Source organism: Notamacropus eugenii, chromosome 7, assembly GCF_028372415.1.
Source record: "Notamacropus eugenii isolate mMacEug1 chromosome 7, mMacEug1.pri_v2, whole genome shotgun sequence".
In the NCBI taxonomy this organism is placed as follows: Eukaryota; Metazoa; Chordata; class Mammalia; order Diprotodontia; family Macropodidae; genus Notamacropus; species Notamacropus eugenii.
The window spans coordinates 2,255,034-2,278,872 of NC_092878.1; the positions used below are offsets into that span (position 1 = coordinate 2,255,034).

Genomic DNA, 23,839 nt, shown 5'->3' on the forward strand with positions numbered 1-23,839 from the left:
CAGGAAGACCTGAGTACAAATCCAGCCTCAGACACTTGCTAGCTATGTGAACCTGGGCAAGTCACTTAACCCTGATTGTCTCAATTCCTCATCTGTAAAATGGGGATATACCAGGAAAGGAAATAGCAATCCACTTCAGTATCTTAGCCAACAAAGCCCCAAATGGGGTCATGGAGAATCAGGCATCACTGAAATGACACAATAACAGCAACAAATACCCACTTCATGACTATGGAACCAAAATTCACAGCTGCTCCAAACTGTTAGTTTGGCCAAACAGTACAACATTCTTCATCCAAGAGGATGATGCAGTTGGACAGGTGATCAGTCCATTGAAATGGTTCATTATGCCATCAATCTTGACAGAAAGATGGCCAACAGCCCAGAATTGAATAGGAGTAAGAAAACAGGCTAACAGGCTGGACTGCATTTGGGGAATTACACAGCAAGGTGGATGATTCGAAGCTTCTCCCTGAATCAGCAAAAACAACGACAAAAGAGTGTTGCTAGGCTCTGAGTTTGACTCTGTTTCTTTGAGTTGGAACCTTTCGGTGGATGCTGTTTCTGATTCCCTGAATCACAGCTTTGAGAGAGCACTTGGGTCTCCTTCCTTTTCAAAGGACATGGAAGAAAATTATGTTGCTTCTTTAGATCCAGGGAAGCTTTTTATATGATAAAAACCATCAGATCAAGACCTGCAGGTTCCCTTATCATCTGATCAAATCCAGAAAGAACCATGCTGTTGTTGCAAACAAATTAGCTATGTGTCTTTTCATCACTTGCCACCAAGATCCTCTGGGGCTGAAATCAGCCCCTACATCTCAAGTCTCATCTCAAGCTTCAGTGACAAAAGCTGCATGTAGTCAGCCAGTCCAGGAGCTACAGATTGGAGGCTCTGATTGTGAACACATAGCAATGCCTTCCTTGTGATGAAGACTGGGGATAAAGTTTTGTGGGAGCAGTCCAGCACTATCGTTATTTAGGGCACTGATAACTGCGGTAGCAATAGCAGCCCTGTGAAGAACGTATTTGTGGAACGTAAGAATGACCTAACTAGAGGCATGTGGGTTCCCAAGTCTCTGCCATGTATACTACCATGGCAAAGCAATGGAAATGCATGGTAACTGAAAATCGATCACATCAAATGAAAGGCCCAAGAAAACACTTTTGCCTCCTGCTATTTACTATTTTATTTCTATTTCTAATAACATTTTGGAAGGATAAATTGTCTGTGGCTCTGAAATAAAAATAAAAGTCAAATATAACTGAAAACAATAGGGGTTTGATTAGAATAGGATACAAACCCCTTGAGGGCAGAAAGTTTTTCTTTGGATTCCCAGTGTCTCAAACTGTACGTTGATGAGCTATAGCAAATGCTTGTTGAAATAAATTGATTAATGAGAGTCAGCTAAATCCACCAGCTGCAGTGCTGGTACAATGCCACGTACCAGCCCAGGGGTGCCTATGCTCACACTCTCTACTTGGTATATTTCTCATACTTGCAAACTACTAGAACGTAAGTTTCTAAACTTTGAATCCCTCACAGCACACGTGTTCATGAGTAGCTGCAACCCCAACAGCCGCAACATTCACATAGCGCCTACTATGTGCCAGGCACTGTGCTAAGTACTTTACAGTATTAATTCATTTGATCTTCACAATAACCCTGTGATCTAGGTTCTATTATTATCCCTGTTTTTCAGTTGAGGAAACAGAGGCAAATAAAGGTTAAATTATTTTCCCAGAGTCACATGGTGTCTGAGGTCAAATTTGAACTCAGGCCTTCCCTAACTTCAGACTTAGCTCCAACCATTTATTTGACTTCCTAGTAGTTGTATGGAGTGAATAAGTGAATGTTAACCCCTCCCACACAGATATACATAGTACCACTATCCTTTAAGTTCCAGTCTGAGCAACCAGATAATCTCCCATTAACACCTCCTTACTCCACTTCCAACTGGTTTGGAAGGTATGGTGAGTCTCATATACTGTCCCCATTTTTTTTCAAATAAGGAAACTATGGCTCAAAAACACATGACCTGCTTAACATCACACATCAGGTAACAATAATAATTGATATATAAGACTTCAAAGCTTCTTTAGATTCCTTCTCCTTTGATACTTAACAATAAGCCAGAGAACTGTGTGGGTCAGTGAACAGAGCTCTGGACTTAAAGAAGGGAATTGCTAAATTCAGATCCCACCTTAATCATCAGTGATATCCGTCAACTAGCATTTATTAAGTGTCTATTATATGCCAGGCATATAGTATGAGCTGAGCAGTGAGGATTCAAAGAAAAAGGGAAAAGAACAAGTCCTTGTTTTCAAGATCACAGTGTAATAGAGATCACAAGCAAATAACAATGCCCAAACATATATGTGTGTGTGTGTGTGCATATGTAACACATATATACATACATATATTATATATTATACAATGCATATATATTAAGTGGAGGTAGTCTCAGAGGTATGGCACTGGCATTAAGGAGCACTTGGGAAAGGCTTCTTGTAGAAAGTGGGATTTTCTCTGTGACTTGAGGAAAGCTAGGAGGCAGAGAGGAGGAAGGAGAGAATTCCAGGCATGGTGTCAGCCAGTGAAATTGCCCAGAGCACAAAGATTGTTTAAGCAACAGAGAAGAAGCCATCTTCCCTGGATCTTAGCATGGAGAGGAGAGTAAGGTGTAAGAAGACGGGAAAAGTAGGAAGGGGCCAAGTTATAAAGGGCGTTTTATAGTTAATCCTGGAGGTAACCGGAAGCCACTGGAGTTTGTTGAATAGGGAGTGATATGGGACCTACATTTTAGGATGAGGGCTTGTGCCAAGGTGGTTGCAGTGTCAGAGAAAAGAAAGGGACATATAGTAGAGATGCTATGAGGATGGAATAACTTGACCATTAGTTAGATATAGGTCAGAGGACTTGGACGTTGATTGGATACGAGGAGTGAGAGAGGGGTAAAGATTGCCTAGCTTGCCACTCCAGGTGGCTGGGAAGTACCTTCCACAGTAATGACTTTGACTAGTTCATGCAATCACTCCTTGGCTTTTGAGGATCAAATAAAAGTTCTTTACAAGCTTTAAAACGCTATATGAATGCTACTTATTGCTATTAAATAGTAAGGGCATTATTATTCTCGTTTGACAGCCGTGGAATTGAATCCCAGAGCCCAAGTCAGTCTGCATTCAAAACCAAGTCCTCTCTTGCCCCTCATTCCGCCCCGAGCGACCACAGAGACCTTTCCAGGACCAGTACGAAGGAGGCTCTGGAGGTTCCCCCGCTGCAGGGAGCCCCTGGGGAGGTCATGCCTTCCAGATCTAGAAGGGACGACCTGGAGCCACAGAGGGATTAGGAGTGTGAGGACTGGGGCAGGCCTGGCAAGGAACGTGGGGCAGACGAGAGAGGAGGCAGCTGGTTGTGAGGGTGCAAAGGTGTCCCAAAGGGGCACGACAAAGGAAAGGCTGGGGAGCGGGTGGGCCGAAGCGCCCGCCCCGCCCACGGGGCGTGGCCAGAGTGGGGACTTTCCTCCAGTCCTCCCCACCCCTCCCCATCCACCCCCGCCCCGCCCCCGCTGGACACGTCGGGGCGGAAGTCGAGGTCCGCTCCACCGCAGGCGCCCCTGCTGAAGCCACCCGCCGGGGTCCGAGCCGGAAGGAAGTGGAGTGGACCGGGCAGGACCGGCCTCCTCCGAGCCGGGTCCGAGCGGCAGCCAGGGCGTCTGGACCAGACGCTCCAGGGGCCGAGGAGGATGGGGACGAGGAGGCGGCTGCTCCCGGCCGCAGCCGCCCTGCTCTGGGGCTTTCTGCTGAAGATGGTAAGGGAGCGGCCGCCGGGGCGGCGGGCGGGGCGGCCGGAACGGCCGGGGCAGCCGCGGCGCTCTGGCTCCCTCCCATTTGGCCTTCCCGGGCCGAGCCGTAGGGCGGGGCTGAGGATGCCCCCAGGTTTCCCTCCCCTCTCTCCTCCCCCTCTTTCCTCCTTCGCCCTCCGCCCATTCTGCCCTGCATTCCCCTCCTCCTTGTTCGGTCTCCCTCGTCCCCCTTTCCCTCCTCCCCTCTTTTCTTTTTTTATTAATTTATTTTCAGTTTGGAAGTCATTGAAATCCCCCCTCTTTTCTGTCCTCGTTTCCCTTTCCTTCCATTCCTCCTGCCTCCTTCCATCTCCCTTTCTCCTCTCTCTCTCTCTTCCTCTTTCCTCCTGTATTATGCCACTTCTTTACTTGCCGTCTCCTGGAATGCCTTATCCCTCTGGTGGGGTGGAGGTGGAGCTTCCCTTCCCCCTCTCATTTCCTTTGATTCTTGCTCCCCACTACAGTTCTTCTCTGTGTTATTTCGAGCAGTGATTTATTGCGCCGGGACTGTGAAGAGTTAGTTGCCTTTAAAGGAATAACTTTAATATCCCTCCCCCCTGCCGCGAAAGTTAGACATTCCCAGTGTGGTAACTTGCACGTATATTGAGTTTTAGCTGCGCTGATAGGCACCTGGTCATTTGTCCCCTCCTCTCCATAAGTCAGCCACGTTCAAGTAGAGCCTTAGACCGCTCGAGAGCTTTACTACAGTCCTGAGGTTCCCTTCTCTTTTTGTGTAACTTCAAGGAAATGAAATCACTGCATGGGGCAGCCGTTGAGACTCGAAATGGTCACAGCGCAGTCTGATGATTTCACTTTTGTTTTACAGTTTGTTTTTATCTTAACGCTTCAGAAGTTTACAGCAGTGTAACTTTAAATAGGATATGTGATCATAGTAGATTTAAAAGTTAGAAGGAAGGTTATCCGATCCAATCCTCTTTAAATTGACCTTTAAATGTACTAGTAAGTGATTCATACTGCAGCCCTAGCAGAAAACATTTTTTTCTGGATACTATTTTACGAATTTTTAAAACATCAAATCTGCATTGATAAGGTTGGCTCAATTAAAACTAACACAGGTGAAAGGTTTACCTTTTTAGCATCTCTTGTGGTAAAGGTTCATAATTAACAGATAAATTAAATTCCACAATTTCATACTTGTGTACCAATAAGCATTCTGGGCTATATGGGAAATATAAATGAGATGAAATATCTGAAATACTAACATGGATTTATGATCTCATTGATTTCATGAATGTTTTAATGGTGCAGATCACAACCCATAACTACTGCCCATCCTCTGCAACTCTTGACTTGCTGTAAGTTCCACAACTGGGGTGCATCGGAAGTGTTATTGACCTCTCTTTCTTCTGATATTGAGAGAATACCAGAAAGTACTAGGGCTATCCATCGATATTCATCCTTACAAAGTCATCAGCCCATCACCAGCACATCCCTTTCTCCGTAGTCTTTGAACTGTGTTCCTTATGTTATTTCCACTTACTCACATCCACCATGTTTCTCTTAATACCCTTCTGGAGAATGTAAATTTCCATTATTTGAAACATTTAAAAAAATACTAGAATAATATTGGTGAAAATGTGGCCTTTTATTTCTGGGAGATGTGTGTGCATATACACATATATGTATATTGTTTATAAATATATGTATGTGCATGTATATATACACCTATACATTCTCCAAGGAACTGACAATCCAGTTAGGGAGAGTATACATTCCTGTATATTAAATAGTTACAAAATATAGTACAAATAGGATGTAATTCCCTTGTGTTCTCTGGCTATTCACATTTTTCATAGTATTACTTTAAATCTTTTCATGTGACCTTTGTTAGGCTTTAAAAAATATTTAAAGTGTATTTAAAATAATATATAGTTACAGTGTTTTCCAAGTACAGCAAGCCCCCTCTCCACAAAAATCCTCAATACAATTCTCTACAAAACATTTTAATTCCAAATTTTCTTTCATTTTCCTATTTGTGCCTCAGAGCCCAATAAACTGTATATCTTACCTTCCACCTTCTTATGCATTTCTAGTTTTTTGGGTTTTTTTACTCCATTTGCTTGGTTTTAATTAGCCCTTTGTGACTTACTCGCAATTTCTCCTTTCTTCACCACCTTTGACACCTTTATTTCTCCTCTCAAGTTTTCTGTTGCCCATTTCTTGGCCTCCTTCCTGTATTCCTGTTGTTTATGGATTTTTTCTTATTATTCATTAATAATTCTTTAATAATAATCTTCCTTATTTTTCTTTAAAAAGTTTCTTGTCCTTCATTTTACCTTTTTCCTTTTATATCCCCTGGTTACTTTCTGCCTTTTCTTTGTTCTGACTCTTTGAAAGGAGGGGAAAGGAGGGGAAGGGAATAAGCATTTATGTAGCACCTACTGTGTGCCAGGCACTGTACTAAGAACTTTTTACAGACATTATCTCTTTTGATCCTCACAAAAATGCTGGGAGGTAAGTACTATTATTATCCCTAGTTAGTTGAGGAAACTAAGGTAAACAGAGGTTAAGTAACTTACCCAAGTTCACACAGCCAGTAAGTGTCTGAGACAGAATTTGAATTTAGGTCTTCCTGACTCCAGGCCCAGGGCTCTATCCAATTCAAATAAGGTGGTTCTTTGAAGTATCCTCATCCTATAGTCTTTGCTCAGCAGGTACTATTTTCTCCCTGCTTTATGTTTACTGTACTTGAAAAAATACATTTTAATGTCTTTTGAGAGTTTTTTACATCACCCCAGATCCCCCTCCCAGAACCATCTCATATTTTTAAAAAAATGTTTTAAGTAAAAAAAGAGAGAAATATCGGTAAAACTGAGCAGGATATCAAAAAGCCTAGAAATATAAGTTAAGTACCATGCCCACTGATCTCCCACCTCTACAAAGAATGTGATGGGGATGTCTTCTACCTCTTTTTGGAGTGGTGGGCTTTTTGTAATTTTGTAACATTGTAACATTTTGTACCACTTGTAATTTGTAACATTTTGATATTTTGTGTTCTTGCAGTTTACATTGTTGCAGTCATTGTCTGTATTGTTTTCTTGACCTACATCAAATCAAGTAAATCTTTCTATGCTTCCCTTTATTCATCCTTTCTTGTTTATGCCAAGTTACTTTGTTTTCCTTCTTCATTTCTTTTGTCAACATAATTAGAAATCTTTCTTTATTTCCCCTCATTTATTCCTGAAGTTTCAATTTACTATCTTTCCCATTTCATATCATCCCTCATTGATCAAATAAAACAATGCATATAAGGCGCTTTGTAAACTCTAAAGCACTGTGGAAATGTTAGTTGCTGTTATTAATGTTATTACTGTATTCTACCATCTGACCTCCTAAGCTCCTTGTGTGAGTTGATGTAACAGACCCTTTAGGCCCCACCCTTGACCTTCACTTCACTAATAGCCACACTTTTTCCTTTCTGATATGAATCAGTGAAATTTATTTGGTCTGTAAAGTAATCCTAAATGATAGATAGGACAGGTAACAAATTAAACTAAAACTCAGAAAGTATCGTGCCATGGTATTGTCAACAAGGGGTCCAGGATCCAAGTTGCTCATTCAATTAAGTGATGGGATGAACAAGTGGCAGAGGTCCTATTGGGCAGGAGACTGGATAACAGATGGAACTTGGGCACAAGGAATGAAAATCAGTAGTAAACCAATGGGGTATGATGCTGAGATTTTCTTCCATTTATACTGACTGTGCCATGTGTGTGTGTGTGTGTGTGTGTGTATGCGTATGCATGTGTGTGTGCGTGTGTGGTATACATACATATATAATACATACACACATACATATATAAGATTATCTGCTTGCTGTCTCCCTGATAAAATGTGTTTCTTGAGGAAAGGGACTGTGTTTTTGCCTTTTTTTATATCCTCAACATTTAGCATAGAACCTGGCTCTTAGCAAGTGCTTAATAAAATGCTTGTTGACTGAATGACAAGGTCAGGGACCCTGCGATTGTGTGAGATAGAGTCAATAATGTCATAGTGGGACGTATAGGAAAAATATCTCAATGGCAACTCTCTTCCAGGTCTGCTTTCTGTAATGATTTTCTAACATGGAGCAGGAATGATCCTGCAGTTGGAGTTAAATAGGTGTACCAGCGAGGCTTAAAGGTTTGTGGGAGAAAGAACACAAGCTAGCTATTATGGATAAAATCTATTTAAGCTTTCAAAAATCCCTTGATGAGATTCTATACTGGAGACTGTTTTAAACTTTTTAGTTCTTTCAGAATTGGAGATGAAGATTGTTTTATTGAGTAGGGAAGTAGTTTAGAGACTGGAAACAAAAAGTCTAGATAAGCAGGCCCTACTGTGGATTGGTAAATGGAATGTCTCAGAAATCTAGGCTAAAACTAATCTTTACACTGTTATAAAAGTCTTGGAGGAAGGATTAGATAGGAAAATGTTCGTGTTTGCAAATGAAGTTTTATTCTTCTGAATAGAAAAAGAAGTTTATGCCCATAATGTCTGAGACCAAGTGGGAAGAAAAATGGGGTGTTAGTTTGATTATAGGTGCAGCTGAGTGGTACAGTGGAAAGAGCACCTGCCCTGGAGTCAGGAGGATCTGAGTTCAAATAAGGCTTCAGACACTTACTGTGTGTCCCTAGGCAAGTCACTTAATCCCCATTTGCCTTAGTTCTTCATCTGTGAAATGGGACACACTGGAGAAGGAAATAGCAAACCACTTCAGTGTCTTTGCCAAGAAAACTTAAAGTCACATTGAATGACAAAACAACAACAGTTTCACTGTAGGCAACAGAGAGGCATTGAAAAGTCTTTAGTCTAACCTCTGATGCTTACTATTTGGTGACTTTGGCTAAGTCACTTAACTCCTTGGGCCTCAGTTTTCCTGCCTGTAAAAATAAGTGAGTTGGACTGGAGGACTCAGTTCCCTTGAGCTCTAAACCTAGGATCCTATGAAGTTAGTCAGTCAGTAAATACTTACTAAGTATCCGTTGTGTGTCGGGCATTGTGCTAAACACTGTGCTATGCGCTTGAGGAAGTCTGTCTAATAGGAGAGACAACATGCAGATAACTACATGTAGACTAGTTCGATAGGGGATAAATTGGAAATGATCAGTAAAGACAAGGCTCCAGAATAAAGAGGGTGCAGGAAAGGCTTACGGTAGAAAGTTCAACTTTAGCTAGGACTTAAAGGAAGTAGAGATGAAAAGGGAGAGCATTCCAGGCATGAGGGATTGCCAGTAAATGCCTGGAGTCTGTAGATGGAATGTCTCGTATGAGGAACAGCAAGGAGGTTTGTATCACTGGATTGCCGTGTATGTAGGGACCTGGTGTGTGGTGGATGGTTATAAAGCAGAAGAAGCCTGGGCCAAGCGGGCGGGTTATAAAAGGCTTTTGGCATGCCAAACAGAGGATTTTGCCTTTTGATTCTGGAAGTGATGGGGAGGTACTGGATTATACTGAGGGGTAGGCTGTGACACGGTCAGGAAGGAACCATAAATGCAAGATAATGCATGCAGAGAAAAACATAACTCAGCTTACAGAGCAAGTGGCCTTCTGATCTCTCAGTTGTGACCCAACAAGTTAAATTCAGCAAGCATTTATTAAGTAGTTAGGGGTTGCAAGGCAGAGAGGATATAAAGACAAGAGCCAAACAGTCCTGGCCTTCAGGAAGTTGATGTACTGCTTGTGGAGTACGACATTTTGGACACTGTTGAGTACATGCAAGTTTCAGGATGGACACTAAAAAATGGGGGGAATCAAGCATTAAAAAATCATTATGTAATAAAGCATTGTTAGACTCTGAGAATACAACTCCAAAAGGGAAACAGTCCCTACCCTCAAAAGTCTTATGTTGAGAACCAGTTAAAAAAAAAAAAGCCTGAGGAGAAGTGTGGCATGGAGGTCAGCTTGTGCAAAGTCATGGAAATACAGGGTGGAGTTCAGGAAACAGGAGGTAGGCAAATATGACTAAAATCTTGGGTTATACGGAGGACTAATATAAAATAAGTTTGGAAAGATAGGCAGGAGCCAGATTTTACAGACCTTTAATTGCTAAGCCAGGGAGTTTATTTCATTCTAGTTGCAGTTGGAACCAATGAAGCTTGAGAAGGGTAGGGAACATTGGGAAAGGGAAATATGGCTTGGTTTGACCTGTGCATGAGCAAAATTATTTTAGTAGCTGTATGAAGAATGGATTGAAGATGGAAGGGTCTGGGAGGAGTGAGATCAATTCGGAAGCTATTGTTGAGGTACAGGCAAGACGTCTTGATTTGAACTAAAGTAATTGCCCTGTGAGTGGAAATAAAGGGAGAGATTTTAGAGATGTGGAGATATAAGACTGATTAGATATGGAGAGAAAGGGAAAAGATAGGATGACTCTACATTTGGAAGGATGATGCCAATCTCAGCAGAAATAAGGAAGTTCTATTTCTCAGAAGATAAAAGGGGTGGGTTTCCAAGGTATGAAAATGAATTGTTTTGGATTTGTTGAGTTCAAGAAAATTTTGTATAACAAAAATACATCTTAAATTATTTTTAAAATGCTATCTAAGAACTCTTTGTGATTAACAATTCTGATTTTTAAAAATCTGATATCTGAAATCTTTAAGGAATTGACACAAATTCATAAGACTAAAATCTATTCCCTAAGAGACTCAAAGAATCATTGTAGACTGATCCCTGAAGAGGTCAGCTCAAGGCATTACTGTATCCAAAAGGATCAAGAAAATACTGACTGTTCCCAAGAATGGCACTGAAAATAAACCAATAAAAAGCTTAGCTTTATACAAAATCCTGATTCCTCTGCAGCCCCACTAAACCAAAGATAAAATAGAACCGGTTTGAGAAGAGTAACGAATATGATGAAATGTATGGGAGGTTACTCCATGATGACAGTCTTAGAAACATTAGGATTCTGAAAAGTCTGAAAAGACCATGCTGAGAAGATCATAGGCCTCAAGACTATTAAATTATGAATGGTCTGTACACAGTGAAGAGGGTATGATCTACCAAATCTAAGAAGTAACGAAGTGAGAAAAAGATGAGAAGATGCAATTAAAGGACTGTGTCCTTCTTTAATTCTAAGGCATTCTAATATACTCAGGACACTGAAATGAGATGTATTTACGGCAGTGAAGGTCTTTCACTAGCCAGACATGTGAAATTAGACTAATTTACCCGTTTCTTTATCTGAAAAAAATTAGGGAATTAAACCAGGTGATCTCAGGTCCTGTAAGTGGAAACTGTTTCTCTTTTGGCCAGGATCCCTGACAGTCTCCCCCTCTCAGTTTAATTTTTTTTTTTTTTTATTAAAGGGGCCAGCCCTTGAGTAACTACTTTAAGAGTATTCACTTAATGGGCCTTAACTCACTTATCAAAGTGAGAACCTGAAAAGACTTTAGCCTAAAAGGGCCAGGATCTCCCATTGCATCTGGCCATCTCTAGTCATCCGAATGAATATCTGGCCACTGGACCCAGATGGCTCAGGAGAAGAAAGTGAGGTTGGTGACATTGCACAGCCCTCCCTCCCAAATCAAAGTCAACTGCAAGTCATGTCATCATCTCCTTGAGGATATGGTCATCTTGAAGAACAAAAGACAAACACAAGCCCTAATATTTAATTAGTCTACCAAAAAAAAAAGACTTTTTTTCAAGACTCTACAGTTTGAAAATATTATTAACATTTTTAAAAAAGATTCATATAACTTAATGTGATCTTGTAAGTCATGAATTTACTAATTGATATGTGGATGTTTGGGAGTGAAATCACTTTATAATGTGTTGACTTCCTTAAGCTCTCTTCATCATTTCATGCTATAGGTCATCTTTTCCTTGTTAAGTCTTCTCTTGGATTCTGTTACATTTTATCCTCATACTTATTCTTCTTTAATGGTGCCATCTATTCTTCTTCTTAATCTCTTGATATCCCCTAAAGTTCTGTCCGTGTTCCTCTTCCTTCTACCCACTCTTTGTGGGTGATCTCATCGCTTTATAATCACTTTTATGTAGAAAAATCAAGATCTGTAACTCCTCACACCAACTTTCCCTCAGATCTGCAGTCTCCTATTTCCAAGTGCCTCCTAGATATAACCATCTGGACCTTCTGCTGGTATTGGCACGTTACACTCTTGCATTCAAATCTAAATTATTCATTTCCACTCCCTCATTCAAAAGTCGCCTTTCTTGTTTGGTTTCTATATTTGTGTTGGTGACATCACCATCCTTCTAGTCACCCAAGCTTATAACTTTGGAGTCATTTTAATTTTTCCTTCTGCCTTTACCTTGTGAGTCAAATTATTTGCCAGATACTGTAAGTTTTTATTTTCCTGCTTGTGTGTGTTCATCCTTTATTGCCAGAGAAGACCATGCCATCAGAGAAATGATGACATGACTTGCACTTGACTTTGTTTTGAGTGAGGGAGGGCTGTGCAGGTCATCAGCCTCACTTCCCCTCCTGAGCCATCTGGGTCCAGTGACCAGATATTCGTCAGAATGACTGGAGATGAGCCAGGATGAGGCAATTGGGGTTAAGTGACTTGCCCAAGGTCACACAGCTAGTGAGTGTCGAGTGTTTGAGGTGAGATTTGAACTCAGGTCCTCCTAACTCCTGCACCTGGTGCTATATCCACTGCACCACCAACTGCCCTATTTGTACACCTAAAGCATAATGCTTTACACATAGTAAGTACTTAAATTTTTTTTCTTTCACTCATTCCGCCTTCACTATAACTCCTAGTCACTCCTTTTGTTTGTTCTGTAACCACCGTACTTCATGCCCTTTTGTCTTTGTGTGTTTGTGTGTGTGTGTGCACGCATGCTATACTATCTTCCTAATAGGGTTTAGTTGTCTTTGTTTTTGCTTCTAGTCTTGTGCTTTCTTCCATCTGGTCTTGGTCTAGTGGAGAGAGTGCTGCGTAGGGAGTCAGGACACCTGGGTTTGCCTGCCATTGCTACTTCCTATCTCTGTGACCTTCAGCAAGTCACTTCACCCCTCTGGGCTTCAGTTTTCTTATATGTAAAATGAAGAACTTTGAGAAGATGTCTGTGGTGCTTTTTAGCTCTAAATCCTATAATCTTTCACTCTGAGCATATCACAGTACGATTCCTCTCTTTAAATATTCATTGACTTCCTAAGGCCTAGGCAGAATAATGTAAACTCCTGACCCCATACATTTAAGATCTCTGCACCCTAGCCCCAGTCTACCTTTCTTGACTCATCTCTTACTACTCCCTTTGGTATCTGCTTAATTCCAGCCTAACTAGACTACTCCTCATCTTTAATTCTTGACTTAACACTTTACATCACCTTCACTTTGCTCACATTCATTCCCCAAGTCCCAAGTGGACACCCCTCTCTTTACAACCATTTACCTACTGAAATCTTACCCTTTGTGGTACAACACAAGTACCATCTCTTCCACGAGTCTTTCCCTGATACCCACCCTGCTTTTCCTACCTCTGCCTACTGGTTGAAAGTGATCTCTCCCTCCTAAATTTTCTAAACACTTTGCCATAGACCTCTTCTTTGTCCTTATCATACTCTCCCTTCTATCATAGTTATTTGTGTATATGTGTTTCCCCTCATTAAATCAGAAGCTTGAAAGCAGGATCTCCTCCATTCACCTCTGTATCCCCAGTGCCTAACACACAGCCTTGCATATAGAAAACGTTTAGTAAGAATCTACCAAATTGAATGTCTTGGAAGACAATTGTGAACCCAATTTGCCCTTGCGCCACATGTCCCTTAGTCATATAATACTGGATACTTAGATGTTTACTCACACTGCTAGGTTAGACGGATCATCGTTTTGATTTAATGTAACAGTTTCTATACTTTAATGGACATGCACTTCCAGAAACAGTCACTTATTCGTGTACCTAAAGCCTTTATATTTTCATTAAAAAGTGTAAAGTCTTTGATTCAGAACCATCCATTTGTAATTCCTTACAACTATCTTTAAATCTTCCATGAAGATTTCCATAAATTTCTGGTTCAGACTGGCTTACATCTCTCTTTTTTTCTGAATTACTGTAGTAGATCTCATACATCGATATCTCGGTCCCCAGTAAAAGAGGATTCTTGAGACTGAATAGTTAGTTTGAAGATGGTGTCCAAGAAGAGAATATGAATTTCTGAACTTTGGCTTAAAATATCGACGTAGTGAAATGTGACCGAAGGCTAGAGTATGCCTAAAATGAGCAGATAAAAAGTGTATTTGCTTGTCATCTTACAAATTTATTCACAAGGGCTTTAAACAAAAGAACTAGGGAGAGGGGAAGGGAAAGATGGAGAAAACTACATATGTACATCCACCAAACTGGACACTATAGAGAAGAAAAAGACGAGTAAGAGCTCCCAGTAATTCAGAAAAGATAAATTTAAGAAAGAAGCTGGTCTAAGATAACGTCTGCCTTAGTCTAAAGGCCTCAGTTTAAGGTGTGGCCTAAGAGATAACCACACAAATGTGCAGAGTGTAGGTCAGAAGGTAAACTGAGGATCTTAATGTAAGGAAACAGAGTCCTCAGAGAATTGGTGGGATGGGGCCTCATGGCCAGAATATGGCTCTGGAAGGGAATTCATTATTGAGTAAGAAGAGAACAGGGAAAGAAAGGGCAAAAGGAGGAGTGCAGGAAAGTAGCATTCCATATTAAGAAGATATATACTCATTTTAAGATATTCATAAATTAGATAGAGAAGGCCTAATGGTTAAAAACAACGGAGAAAGTAATACTGTTGTAGGGAATAACAGGGCTACCTGGCCAGGAGGGAAAAGTTGATGAGTCCAGTAAATAAACCACAGACATGGCACAGAAGTCTCATACAGTAATGAGCGGGGAATTCACATTTTCCAAACTCATTCTATGACAAGCAGAACGTCGAATGATGTCCATTGTATTGGTTTATGTTTTCCCTTCTCTCCCTTCTTTTCCAAAGTGATTGTTGGAGGTGGGAGAAGGAGGGGGGTCATAGGGGGTTTTCTTATAGATGCCTAAATCTCTCAGAGACCTTTTAAGAAAGTGAGCCAAGCTACTATGACATTTGCCATTCATTTAGCACTAAGTCATTTGCTACTTTATAATTTTTTAGGTTTGTTTTATTTATGTATCATGACATTATGTAACTATCCATCAGTGAAGCTTCTCTTGTTATTTATAATTTTTAAAAAAGGAAGCAAGATCAGTTGACAGTGCCTGATGGCCCATGTAATGGGATCCCTGCCATTCCAAGGAAACCTGGCTTGTATTAATCAGATCAGAGATTTCAAAGAATAATTTTAATTTTGATAATTACAATTAACATTTATTCAGCTCTTTAAGGTTCACAAAGCATTTTACGTATATTTTCTCATTTGATCCTCTCAACAATGTGGAGATAAGTGCCTTACCTGGAATCATGTAACTACTTGGTTGGTTGGTTGGTTGTTGTCCTTTGTCTTCAAAGAGGACCAAAATGACATCACTATGATAAAGTGAAATTTCCGTGTGTCCTACTGTGGCTGATCAGACCAATACTGGCTCAGAATGCTCTACCATAGGTTGGGCACAGATAGTCTGTGTGAATATTTGGGGTGGATACTCCAAATTTGCACGTCCTACATTTACTTTGTGCTGTCTCAATTCTGCTTTGCTCATAGAGCACAGCACCTTTTCTTATGTAGGCATGCCATGCTGAGCAGTCCTGTGCCAGTGTCTCCCATATTGCACAGTCAAATCCAGAGTTCTTGAAAGGGACCTCAAGAGTGTCCTTGCATCACTTCTGGCCACCATGAGATCACCTGCCCCATGTGAGTTCTCCATAAAATAGTCTTTTTGGCAAGCATACATTTTGCATTCAAACAACATGGCCAGCCCATCAGAGTTGCGCTCTCTGAAGCAGAGTTTGAATACTTGGCAGTTCAGCTCAGGTGAGGACTTCAATGTCTGGTACCTTATCCTGCCAGATAATCCTCAAAATCTTCCTAATAGAGTTCAAATGGAAGTGATTCTATTTCCTGGCATGGCACTGGTATACTATCCATGTTTCATAGGCATACAACAATGAGGTCAGCACAACGGCTCTGTAGACCTTCAGTTTGGTAGTCAATCTAATACCTCTTCTCTCTCAAACTTTTCTTTGGAGCCTCTCAAACGCTGAGCTAGCTCTGACAATGGGTACATCAACCTCATTGTCAATGTGTACATCCCTGGAAAGTACACTACCAAGGTAAGTGAACTTATCCACAGCATTCAAAACTTCTCCATTTGTTGTAACTGAGGGTTCTACATATGGATGGTGTGATGGTGGCTGATGGAGCACCTGTGATTTTTTGGTGTTAATTATTAGGCCAAAATTAGCACAGGCAGCAGAGAATTGATCCATACTTTGTTGCATCTCAACTTCAGAGGCTGCACTGAGTGCACAATCATCTGCAAACAGAAAATCATGCACCAACACTCTCTTCACTTTGGTCTTGGCTTGTAAACTTTTCAAATTGAAGAACTTACCATCACTATGGTAGTAAGTGTTTGAAATGAGATTTGCACTCAGGTGTTCTGAATCCAAGTCCAATTCTCTGTCCACAATGCTGAGTAATAGCCATTATTTATACAGTTAATTAAAGCTTGAAAAAATGGGGGGCAGAGCCATGAAGGCAGAGTAAAAGCACAGACTCACCAGAGCCCTCCCCCCAAGCCTAGCCAAATACCTATAAAAAATGACTCTGAACAAATTCTGGAGCTGCAGAACCAGCAGAATGACAGAGTGAAGCAAATCTCCACCCCAAACCGTATTGGAAGGTCAATGGGAAGTGTCTATCACATGGCGTTGGGAGAAGAGCGCAGTCCAGCATGGGGCCACATCAGCATAGACAGGACCTGAGCAGGCCTGAGGGGACTGAATCTCTGGCACCTGTGGTGATTTCCAGACTTCACAACCCCAAAATACCAAGGACAAATTGGAATCAGTGGAAAAAAACCCGTGGGACCCATGTGAGAGGGTAGAGTGGTCTGGCCCCAGTCCCAGGGTGGTGGAGAGGGTGGAGGAGGCCACTGCAACAACAGCTGTTTCTGGAGCTCTAGGACCACAGATTGTGAGAGGATCGAGCAGCTTACAGTATACCCCTCTACTCTCACTGGAAGTAGAGAACTACCTTGACACAGAGTTCAGTCAAGTAAATGGCTGGGGAAATGAGCAAAAACCAGAAAAAGAATCAGATTATAGAATTTTACTTTAGCAACACGGAGGACCAAAATATACAAACAGAGGAAGACAACAAAGTCAAATCTCCTTCATCCAAAGCCTCCAAGAAAAATATGAATTAGTCTCAGGCCAGGAAAGAGCTCAAAAAGGATTTTAAAAATTAATTAAGAGAAGTAGAGCAAAAATTGGGAAGAGAAATGAGTGATGAAAGAAAAACATGAAGAATGAGTCAACTGCTTGGCTAAAAGGGATCTAAAGAAAAATGCTGAAGAAAATAACACTTTAAAAAAATAGACTAACCCAAATTGCAACAGAGAGCCAAAAAGTCAATGAGGAGAAGAATGCCTTAAAAAGAAAATTAGCCCGATGGAAAAGGAGGTCCAAAAGCTCACTGAAGAAAATAATTCCTTAAAGATTAGAATGGAGGGGGACAGAGCCAAGATGGCAGAGTAGAAAGACACATGTATACTAGCTCTTTCCACACAGCCCATAAAGTACCTGTAAAGAAAGACTCTCAATAAATTCTAGAGCAGCAGAAGTGGAGAACAACAGAGTGGAGGAGATTTCCTGCCCAGGGTGACCTGAAAGGCTGATGGGAAACGTCTGTTGCACTGGACGCAGAGCAGAACCCAGCCCAGCCTTGGCAGCACAGCTCGGCTCTGGGAGGAGGACATGAGCACCTACCAGCAAAACTGAATGTAGTAATTCAAGGGGGGAAATGGTCATTCAATGAAATAGAGGACTTTCAGGCATTCTTGATGAAAAGACCAGAGCTAAATAGAAAATCTGACTTTAAAACACAAGAATCAAGAGAAGCATGAAAAGGTAAACAGGAAAGAAAAATCATAAGGGACTTACTAAAGTTGAACTGTTTACATTCTTATGTGGAAAGATAATATTTGTAACTCTTGAACCTTCTCAGTATTAGGATAGTTGGAGGGATTATATACATATAAACAGAGGGCAAAGGGTAAGTTGAATATGAAGAGATAATATCTTTAAAAAATAAAATTAAGGACTGAGAGGAATATATTGGGAGGAGAAAGGGAGAAATAGAATGAGGTAAATTATCTCCCCCATAAAAGAGGCATAAGAAGGCTTTTTCAGTGGTGAGGTGGGGGGGAGGGGAAGAGGGGAGAGGTAAGAGGGAAAAAGTGAACCTTACTCTCATTGGATTTGGCTTAAGGAGGGAATAACATGCACAATCAATTGGGTATGAAAATCTAATACTACAGGAAAGGAGGAGGAAAGGGGATAAGCAGGGCATGTGGGGGATGATAGAAGGGAGGGCAAATGGGAGGAGAAGTAATTAGAAGTAAACACTTTTGAGGAGGCATAGGGTCAAAAAAGAGAATAGAATAAGTGGGGGGCAGGATAGGATGGAGGCAGATATAGTTAGTCTTTCACAACATGACTATTATGGAAGTGTTTTGCATAACTACACATGTGCAACCTATATTGAATTGCTTGCCTTCTCAGTAAGGATGGGTGGAGAGGGAGGAAGGGAGAGAAGTTGGAGCTCAAAGTTTTAAAAACAAATGTTAAAAATTGTTTTTATATGCAACTGGGAAATAACATATACGATCAATGGGTTATAGAAACCTGTCTTGCCCTACAAGAAAATCGAGGGGATGGAGATAAGAGAAGGGAGGGGTATGATAGAAGGTAGGGCAGATTGCAGAAAGGGTGATAAGAATGTGTACTCTCCTGGGGTGGGTGGAGGGGAGAGATGGGGAGAAAATTTGGAACTCAAAATCGTGTGGAAGTGAATGTTGAAAACTAAAAATAAATTTTAAAAAGTAATGCTAAAAAAAAACAAACTTGAAAAAAGACTTTCTTTACAACAGTCCTCTAAGATAGGCAATATATGTAACAAATAGGTAGTGCCTGAGGCAGAACTTGAACCCAGTTCTCCTGGTTTCAACTCCAGTAATCTTTCTGCTTTGAGGGAAGTAAACCCTTCATTTTTGAATTTGTGACAGAAAAGGAAAAAAAGCCAGGCATAGTCTGATATGTCCTATAGATCTGGGTAAAGTCTATTTCAGAGGGTAGGGGCAGCTAGGTGGTGCAGTGGATAGAGGACCAATACAGGAGTCAGGAGGATCTGAGTTCAACTCTCACCTCAGACACTTGACATTAATGAGCTGTGTGACCTTGGGCAAATTACTTAACCCCAATTGCCTCATCCTGAGTCATCTCCAGTCATCCTGATGAATATCTGCTTACTGGATTCAGATGGTTCTGGAGGAGAAGTGAGGCTGGTGACCTGCACAGCCCTCCCTCACTCAAAACAAAGTCAAGTACTAGTCATGTCATCATTTCTCTGACATCATGGTCCTCTTCGGCAATGAAGGACAAACACACATTTCAGAGGGTCAGGAGCAAGGGAGAATGGCCTAGGATTCTAGAGGAAAAATAAGCTCAAGAAGGATAGAAGCTCTCATAAAAGAAATTCTGAGAACAGACATGTAACTCTGATGAGGAGAAAGACAGAGTTGTCAAAAGACATAAATGTGTCTGTCTAGGCAACTCATAGACTGACTTCATTTTTAACAATGGGATGTACCAACAACGGGATGCAATAGAAGGTAATGGGAGATGAAGACAGAAGTGTAGCACAATCCTGGAAGAATTGTGTCAGCAAAGCTTAAACTCAGAATGAGATGAGGATGGGGAAGGATGCTAAAGAAAACAAAAATATATATTGAGCAAAAGAGGATCCAAAAAAGGGAAATGATTGTCCTTTATGGTGGGTGATATGATAGTAGATGATAGAAGGAAGACAGAACTCTTCAGCTTCTCCACAGTTTCAGGCTTTTTTTTGTGTGTGCCAAGGAAAATGATCTTTGGACTGGAAAGGACAAATCAAAAGTAGCTAATGCTGAGTTGATAAAGCTGCCCTTTGTGAGTCTGAGTTATCAGGCACAGATAAATCAATTGAAGGAACTGGTGGATGTGACTAATAATCTGCCATCAGTAACCTTTGAACATTTGCAGAAAATGGAAGAGATGGTGCAAAACTACAGAAGAACTGAGTTTTTCTGATTCCTGATAAAAATTCTGGAACAAATCTTTAAAGGGAGGGAATGTCTACAAAAAGAAGCTGTGATCACAAAGAGCCAGCATGGCTTCATCTAGAACAAGCCACATTAGACTTTCCTTTCTTTATAGGGCAAAAAGCGAAGAGAATGTTGTAATTATAGTTTACTTGGATATTAGCAAAGCATCTAAAAAAGCCATGCCATTCTTGTGGAAAAGATGGCGAGAAGTATACTGGACATTATAGTCAGGTGAAGTCGAGATCGCTTGAATGACTAGACCCAAAGGGTAATCATTAATATATTGATGTCACTGGGGAAGGAGGTGTCTAGTTCAGCGTCCCAGGGTTCTCTTCTTGTCTCAGTGCTGTTGTCCTTCAGGTCTTGGCTAAAAATGTTAAGGACATCAATGTCATGCTTCTCAAGTTTGCAAACAATATTAACCTGGGAATGGTAGGCAACATATTTGATGAAAAAAAGAAAATATTTTGATAGGTTAGAATTTGTGGCCAAATGAAATATAGTAACAAGAAATATAACAGTATCTTATACTTATGTTGGCAAGGGAGAGAAAAGAGAAAACAAAGCAAGTTGGCAAGGGTATCATTGGGTGGCATCTTTTTTCAGACAGAGTGTGTGCCAACAGTATGAAATGACAGTCAAATAATGCTGTTTTAGTCTATATTGGGAGAGGTATCTTATCCAAAATTATTCCAGCAAGTACTAGGTGCCACATTTTAGAAAGCATTTGATAAGCTGGAGAGAAAGTTATGTACAGAAAGATTACTAGGCTAGAGAATGGCCTCTAGATTATACCATACAAAGGTTAGTTAAAGGAATTGACTGTTTAGCCTAGAGATTGAAAGACTCAGGGAGAATATATGGTCATCTTCAAGTATGTGAAGGGCTGCTGTGTGGTCGTGGGATTTGGTTTGGTCTGCTTGACTCCTGAGGACAGAACGAGGAGTAATGGATAAAATTTGAGGCTGATTTTGACTTTGTGTAAAGAAGAACTTATAATTAGAGATCTGCTAAAGTGGAGTGACCTGCCCTTGTAGGTAGCATGCTTCACCTCACTTGGGGATCTTCAGGCAAAGGTTTAATGACCACTCATTGGCAGCATGGTAGAGTGGATTCTTTGTCAGGTACAAGTTGAACTAGATAGTCCCTTTCAACTCTGAAATTCTGTAACGATAAGATGTGTACATTTTCTTGAGAGTGGGGACCAGCTCTTCACTTCTTTTATATTTCTTTCAGTACTTAAGTCAGCAGAATGGGTATCTGTAAATATGTGATGAGAAGGTCAAGGGTGTTGACCAGTTATCAAGTAGTTTTTGTCCCTGTTTCCCATTGATGCTACTCTGTGGACTGAGATTGAAATTAGCGGTGTATAGAGTATGTGTAGTTGGCATTGGAGTGTGGGAGACTAGATATTCTCACTGCATTTTGTTTAATGCCTACAAGATCACAAACATTTTTAAATGGTTTGAAAGTGTGGTCGTGGTGTAGGGAGTGGGAATCTCTCATGTTATTGTGGCCATCTTCCCCAGAATTTTACCAAGGCCCACAAATGTATTTGCACAAAAGATTGTATACGTATTATAAAAAAAACAAACTCCATATAGTTTGTGCACGGATCCATCTGATTATCCATCTCTTGACTCCAAGAATTTTCTGTCTCCCGTGCCTGGAATTTTCTCTCTTCTCTCATGACTACTGACCTACCTGACTTTCCTTACCTTCCAACTAAAACCTCGCCTTTTCAGCAAGCTTGCCCTAACTCCTCTTAATTCCAGTGCTTTCCCTCTTGTAATTCTTTCCTATTTATCCTGTATATTGGTTGCTTTGTATATAATTTTTTACACATTGTCTCCCCATTAGAAAACTCTTTGAGGTCAATGAACTCTGGCCTCTTTTTGTGCCCCAGCACTTACCACAGTTCTTGGCATACAGTAGGCACTTAATAAATGTTTTTTGATTGATAACTTTGTTGTCTTAAAATATCACACAAGCAAGAAGCAAGCCCCTTCTCAGGGAAATATTGTTGTGTAATATAATAGCTAAACTTACGTACCAACTCCAATAAATCTTGAATTATTAGCAAAACAAAATTATTTATGCAGAATTTTTTGTTCTTAGACAGCTGCCCAGGAAGGCATTATACATGCATATGGAAACGGAAAACCATTACCCTCCCAGGACTACTGCATGCTCTATAATCCCCACTGGACAACACTTCCCACTACACTAGAAAACGCAGTAAGTAGATAAAGGTACTGAGAGTGAATTTTGATTAGTTTTATGATATACGGGATACAGCAATTTATGATGATCAATGGTGAATGATTTTACTTATTTTATTTTCTTGGCTATAATAAACGGTAGTCTGTAGAAAGACCATTTGGGAAGTTTCTTATAACTATCTATAAGAATGAATTTAGATCAAATAATGTATTTGATTCTTTCCACGTAGGGCCTTTTGGGGGGAGTGCTATTACTAATGACCACGTAAAGTAAAGCTATTTCTTCCATTTGCAGACTTCCTTTAGTTTGGAGAACCTGACCACGCCACTCTGCAACACGTCTGACATTCCTTCCACTGGAATAATGAACAAAGTCGTTGCGGTATCATGGGGCCCCTGTGACTTTCTGGAAAAAGCCAGAATTGCCCAGAGTGGTGGGGCTCAAGCATTATTGGTTGCCAATGGCAGTTTACATGTAAGTATGAATAGACTTTTTAAAAAAATAAGCAAAAAATAAAACCTGACAAACAATATGTACAGATGACTAAACCAATGTAAGGTGAAAGAAGAAAAATCAGTTCATCAGTTCTCACTTATTAAGCACTTAACTACGTGCTTACATTGTACTAAGTGTGGTAAGGGATACAAGTAAGGGCAAACACATGTCCTGCCCTCCGAAAACTTACAGAGTAGATGGAAGGTATTCTTAAAGGGGAGGGCTCTAGTGGCTGGGGATGGGGAAATCAAGGAAGGCTTTTTGCAGAAGTGACATTTAGTGAGTGCTGTACTAGTTTGGCCCCAAAGTTTGGCCCAAAAAAGAGATATGAAAACATACCTTGCTCCCTTCTTTTGGGAAGTGAAGGGCTCTGGTGTGTAATACTATATATACTGTCAGACTTAGTTGATGTATTGATTAGTTTTGCTGCACTGCTTTCTTTTCTTCTTTGTTTTAAGTAATGGCCTTCTAGGTGGGGAAGGAAGATATATATTAGGAAATAAATGTGAGATAAAAACAAAGGCCAACATAAGCGTGATTGTTCATGCCTTAGAGTATTTCATAACTTAACATTTCATTTTTTAAAATACATTTTATTGACATCTTTTAACTTCACATCATTCTCATTTTTAGGAGACCCCCTTTCTCATCAGATTAAATCCTCCCTCAGAACAATAAATGGAATAAAAAGCAATTGAGCCAGAAAATAATCGAGTGAAAAAAAGTGTCAGCTGACATAGTAACTCCATCAGACAGTGTATATAACATTCAGCCTACTAGTCCTCTATCTCTCTGCTATGAGGACAGAGATTTATTTCATTGCCTTTTTTTTGAAGTAATAATTAATTTTTCATTTACTCAGAGATCATTTTCCTTTCACTGTCTATTAATTTACATTGTTATAAGAACTGTGTATATTCTTCCCTTGGTTTTTCCTTTTTTCATTTCGTATCAGTTCATATAAATCTTCCTATATTTCTCTGAATTCATCGTATCATCATTTCTTCCTGAATTCCATTACATTTATTCTATGATATATCATA

General features: G+C 40.4%; 1 protein-coding gene and 1 pseudogene across 2 annotated transcripts in view; both read left to right on the forward strand.

The window, feature by feature from the left end:
• The first annotated feature begins 623 nt into the window (after window positions 1-623).
• Window positions 624-1,210, forward strand: LOC140513528 (gametocyte-specific factor 1-like; annotated as a pseudogene).
• A 2,342-nt stretch (window positions 1,211-3,552) lies between these two features.
• Window positions 3,553-23,839, forward strand: part of SPPL2A (signal peptide peptidase like 2A) — a 64,445-nt gene continuing 44,158 nt past the window's right edge. Inside the window, exons 1-3 of one of the 2 annotated variants that reach the window (XM_072623273.1) lie at window positions 3,553-3,812; window positions 22,197-22,316; window positions 22,596-22,775. In XM_072623273.1, coding sequence (XP_072479374.1) covers window positions 3,747-3,812; window positions 22,197-22,316; window positions 22,596-22,775 — 366 coding nt within the window. In that variant the 5' untranslated portion in view covers window positions 3,553-3,746. The remainder of the gene's footprint in view (window positions 3,813-22,196; window positions 22,317-22,595; window positions 22,776-23,839) is intronic. The other variant, XM_072623272.1, reaches the window with a different exon arrangement.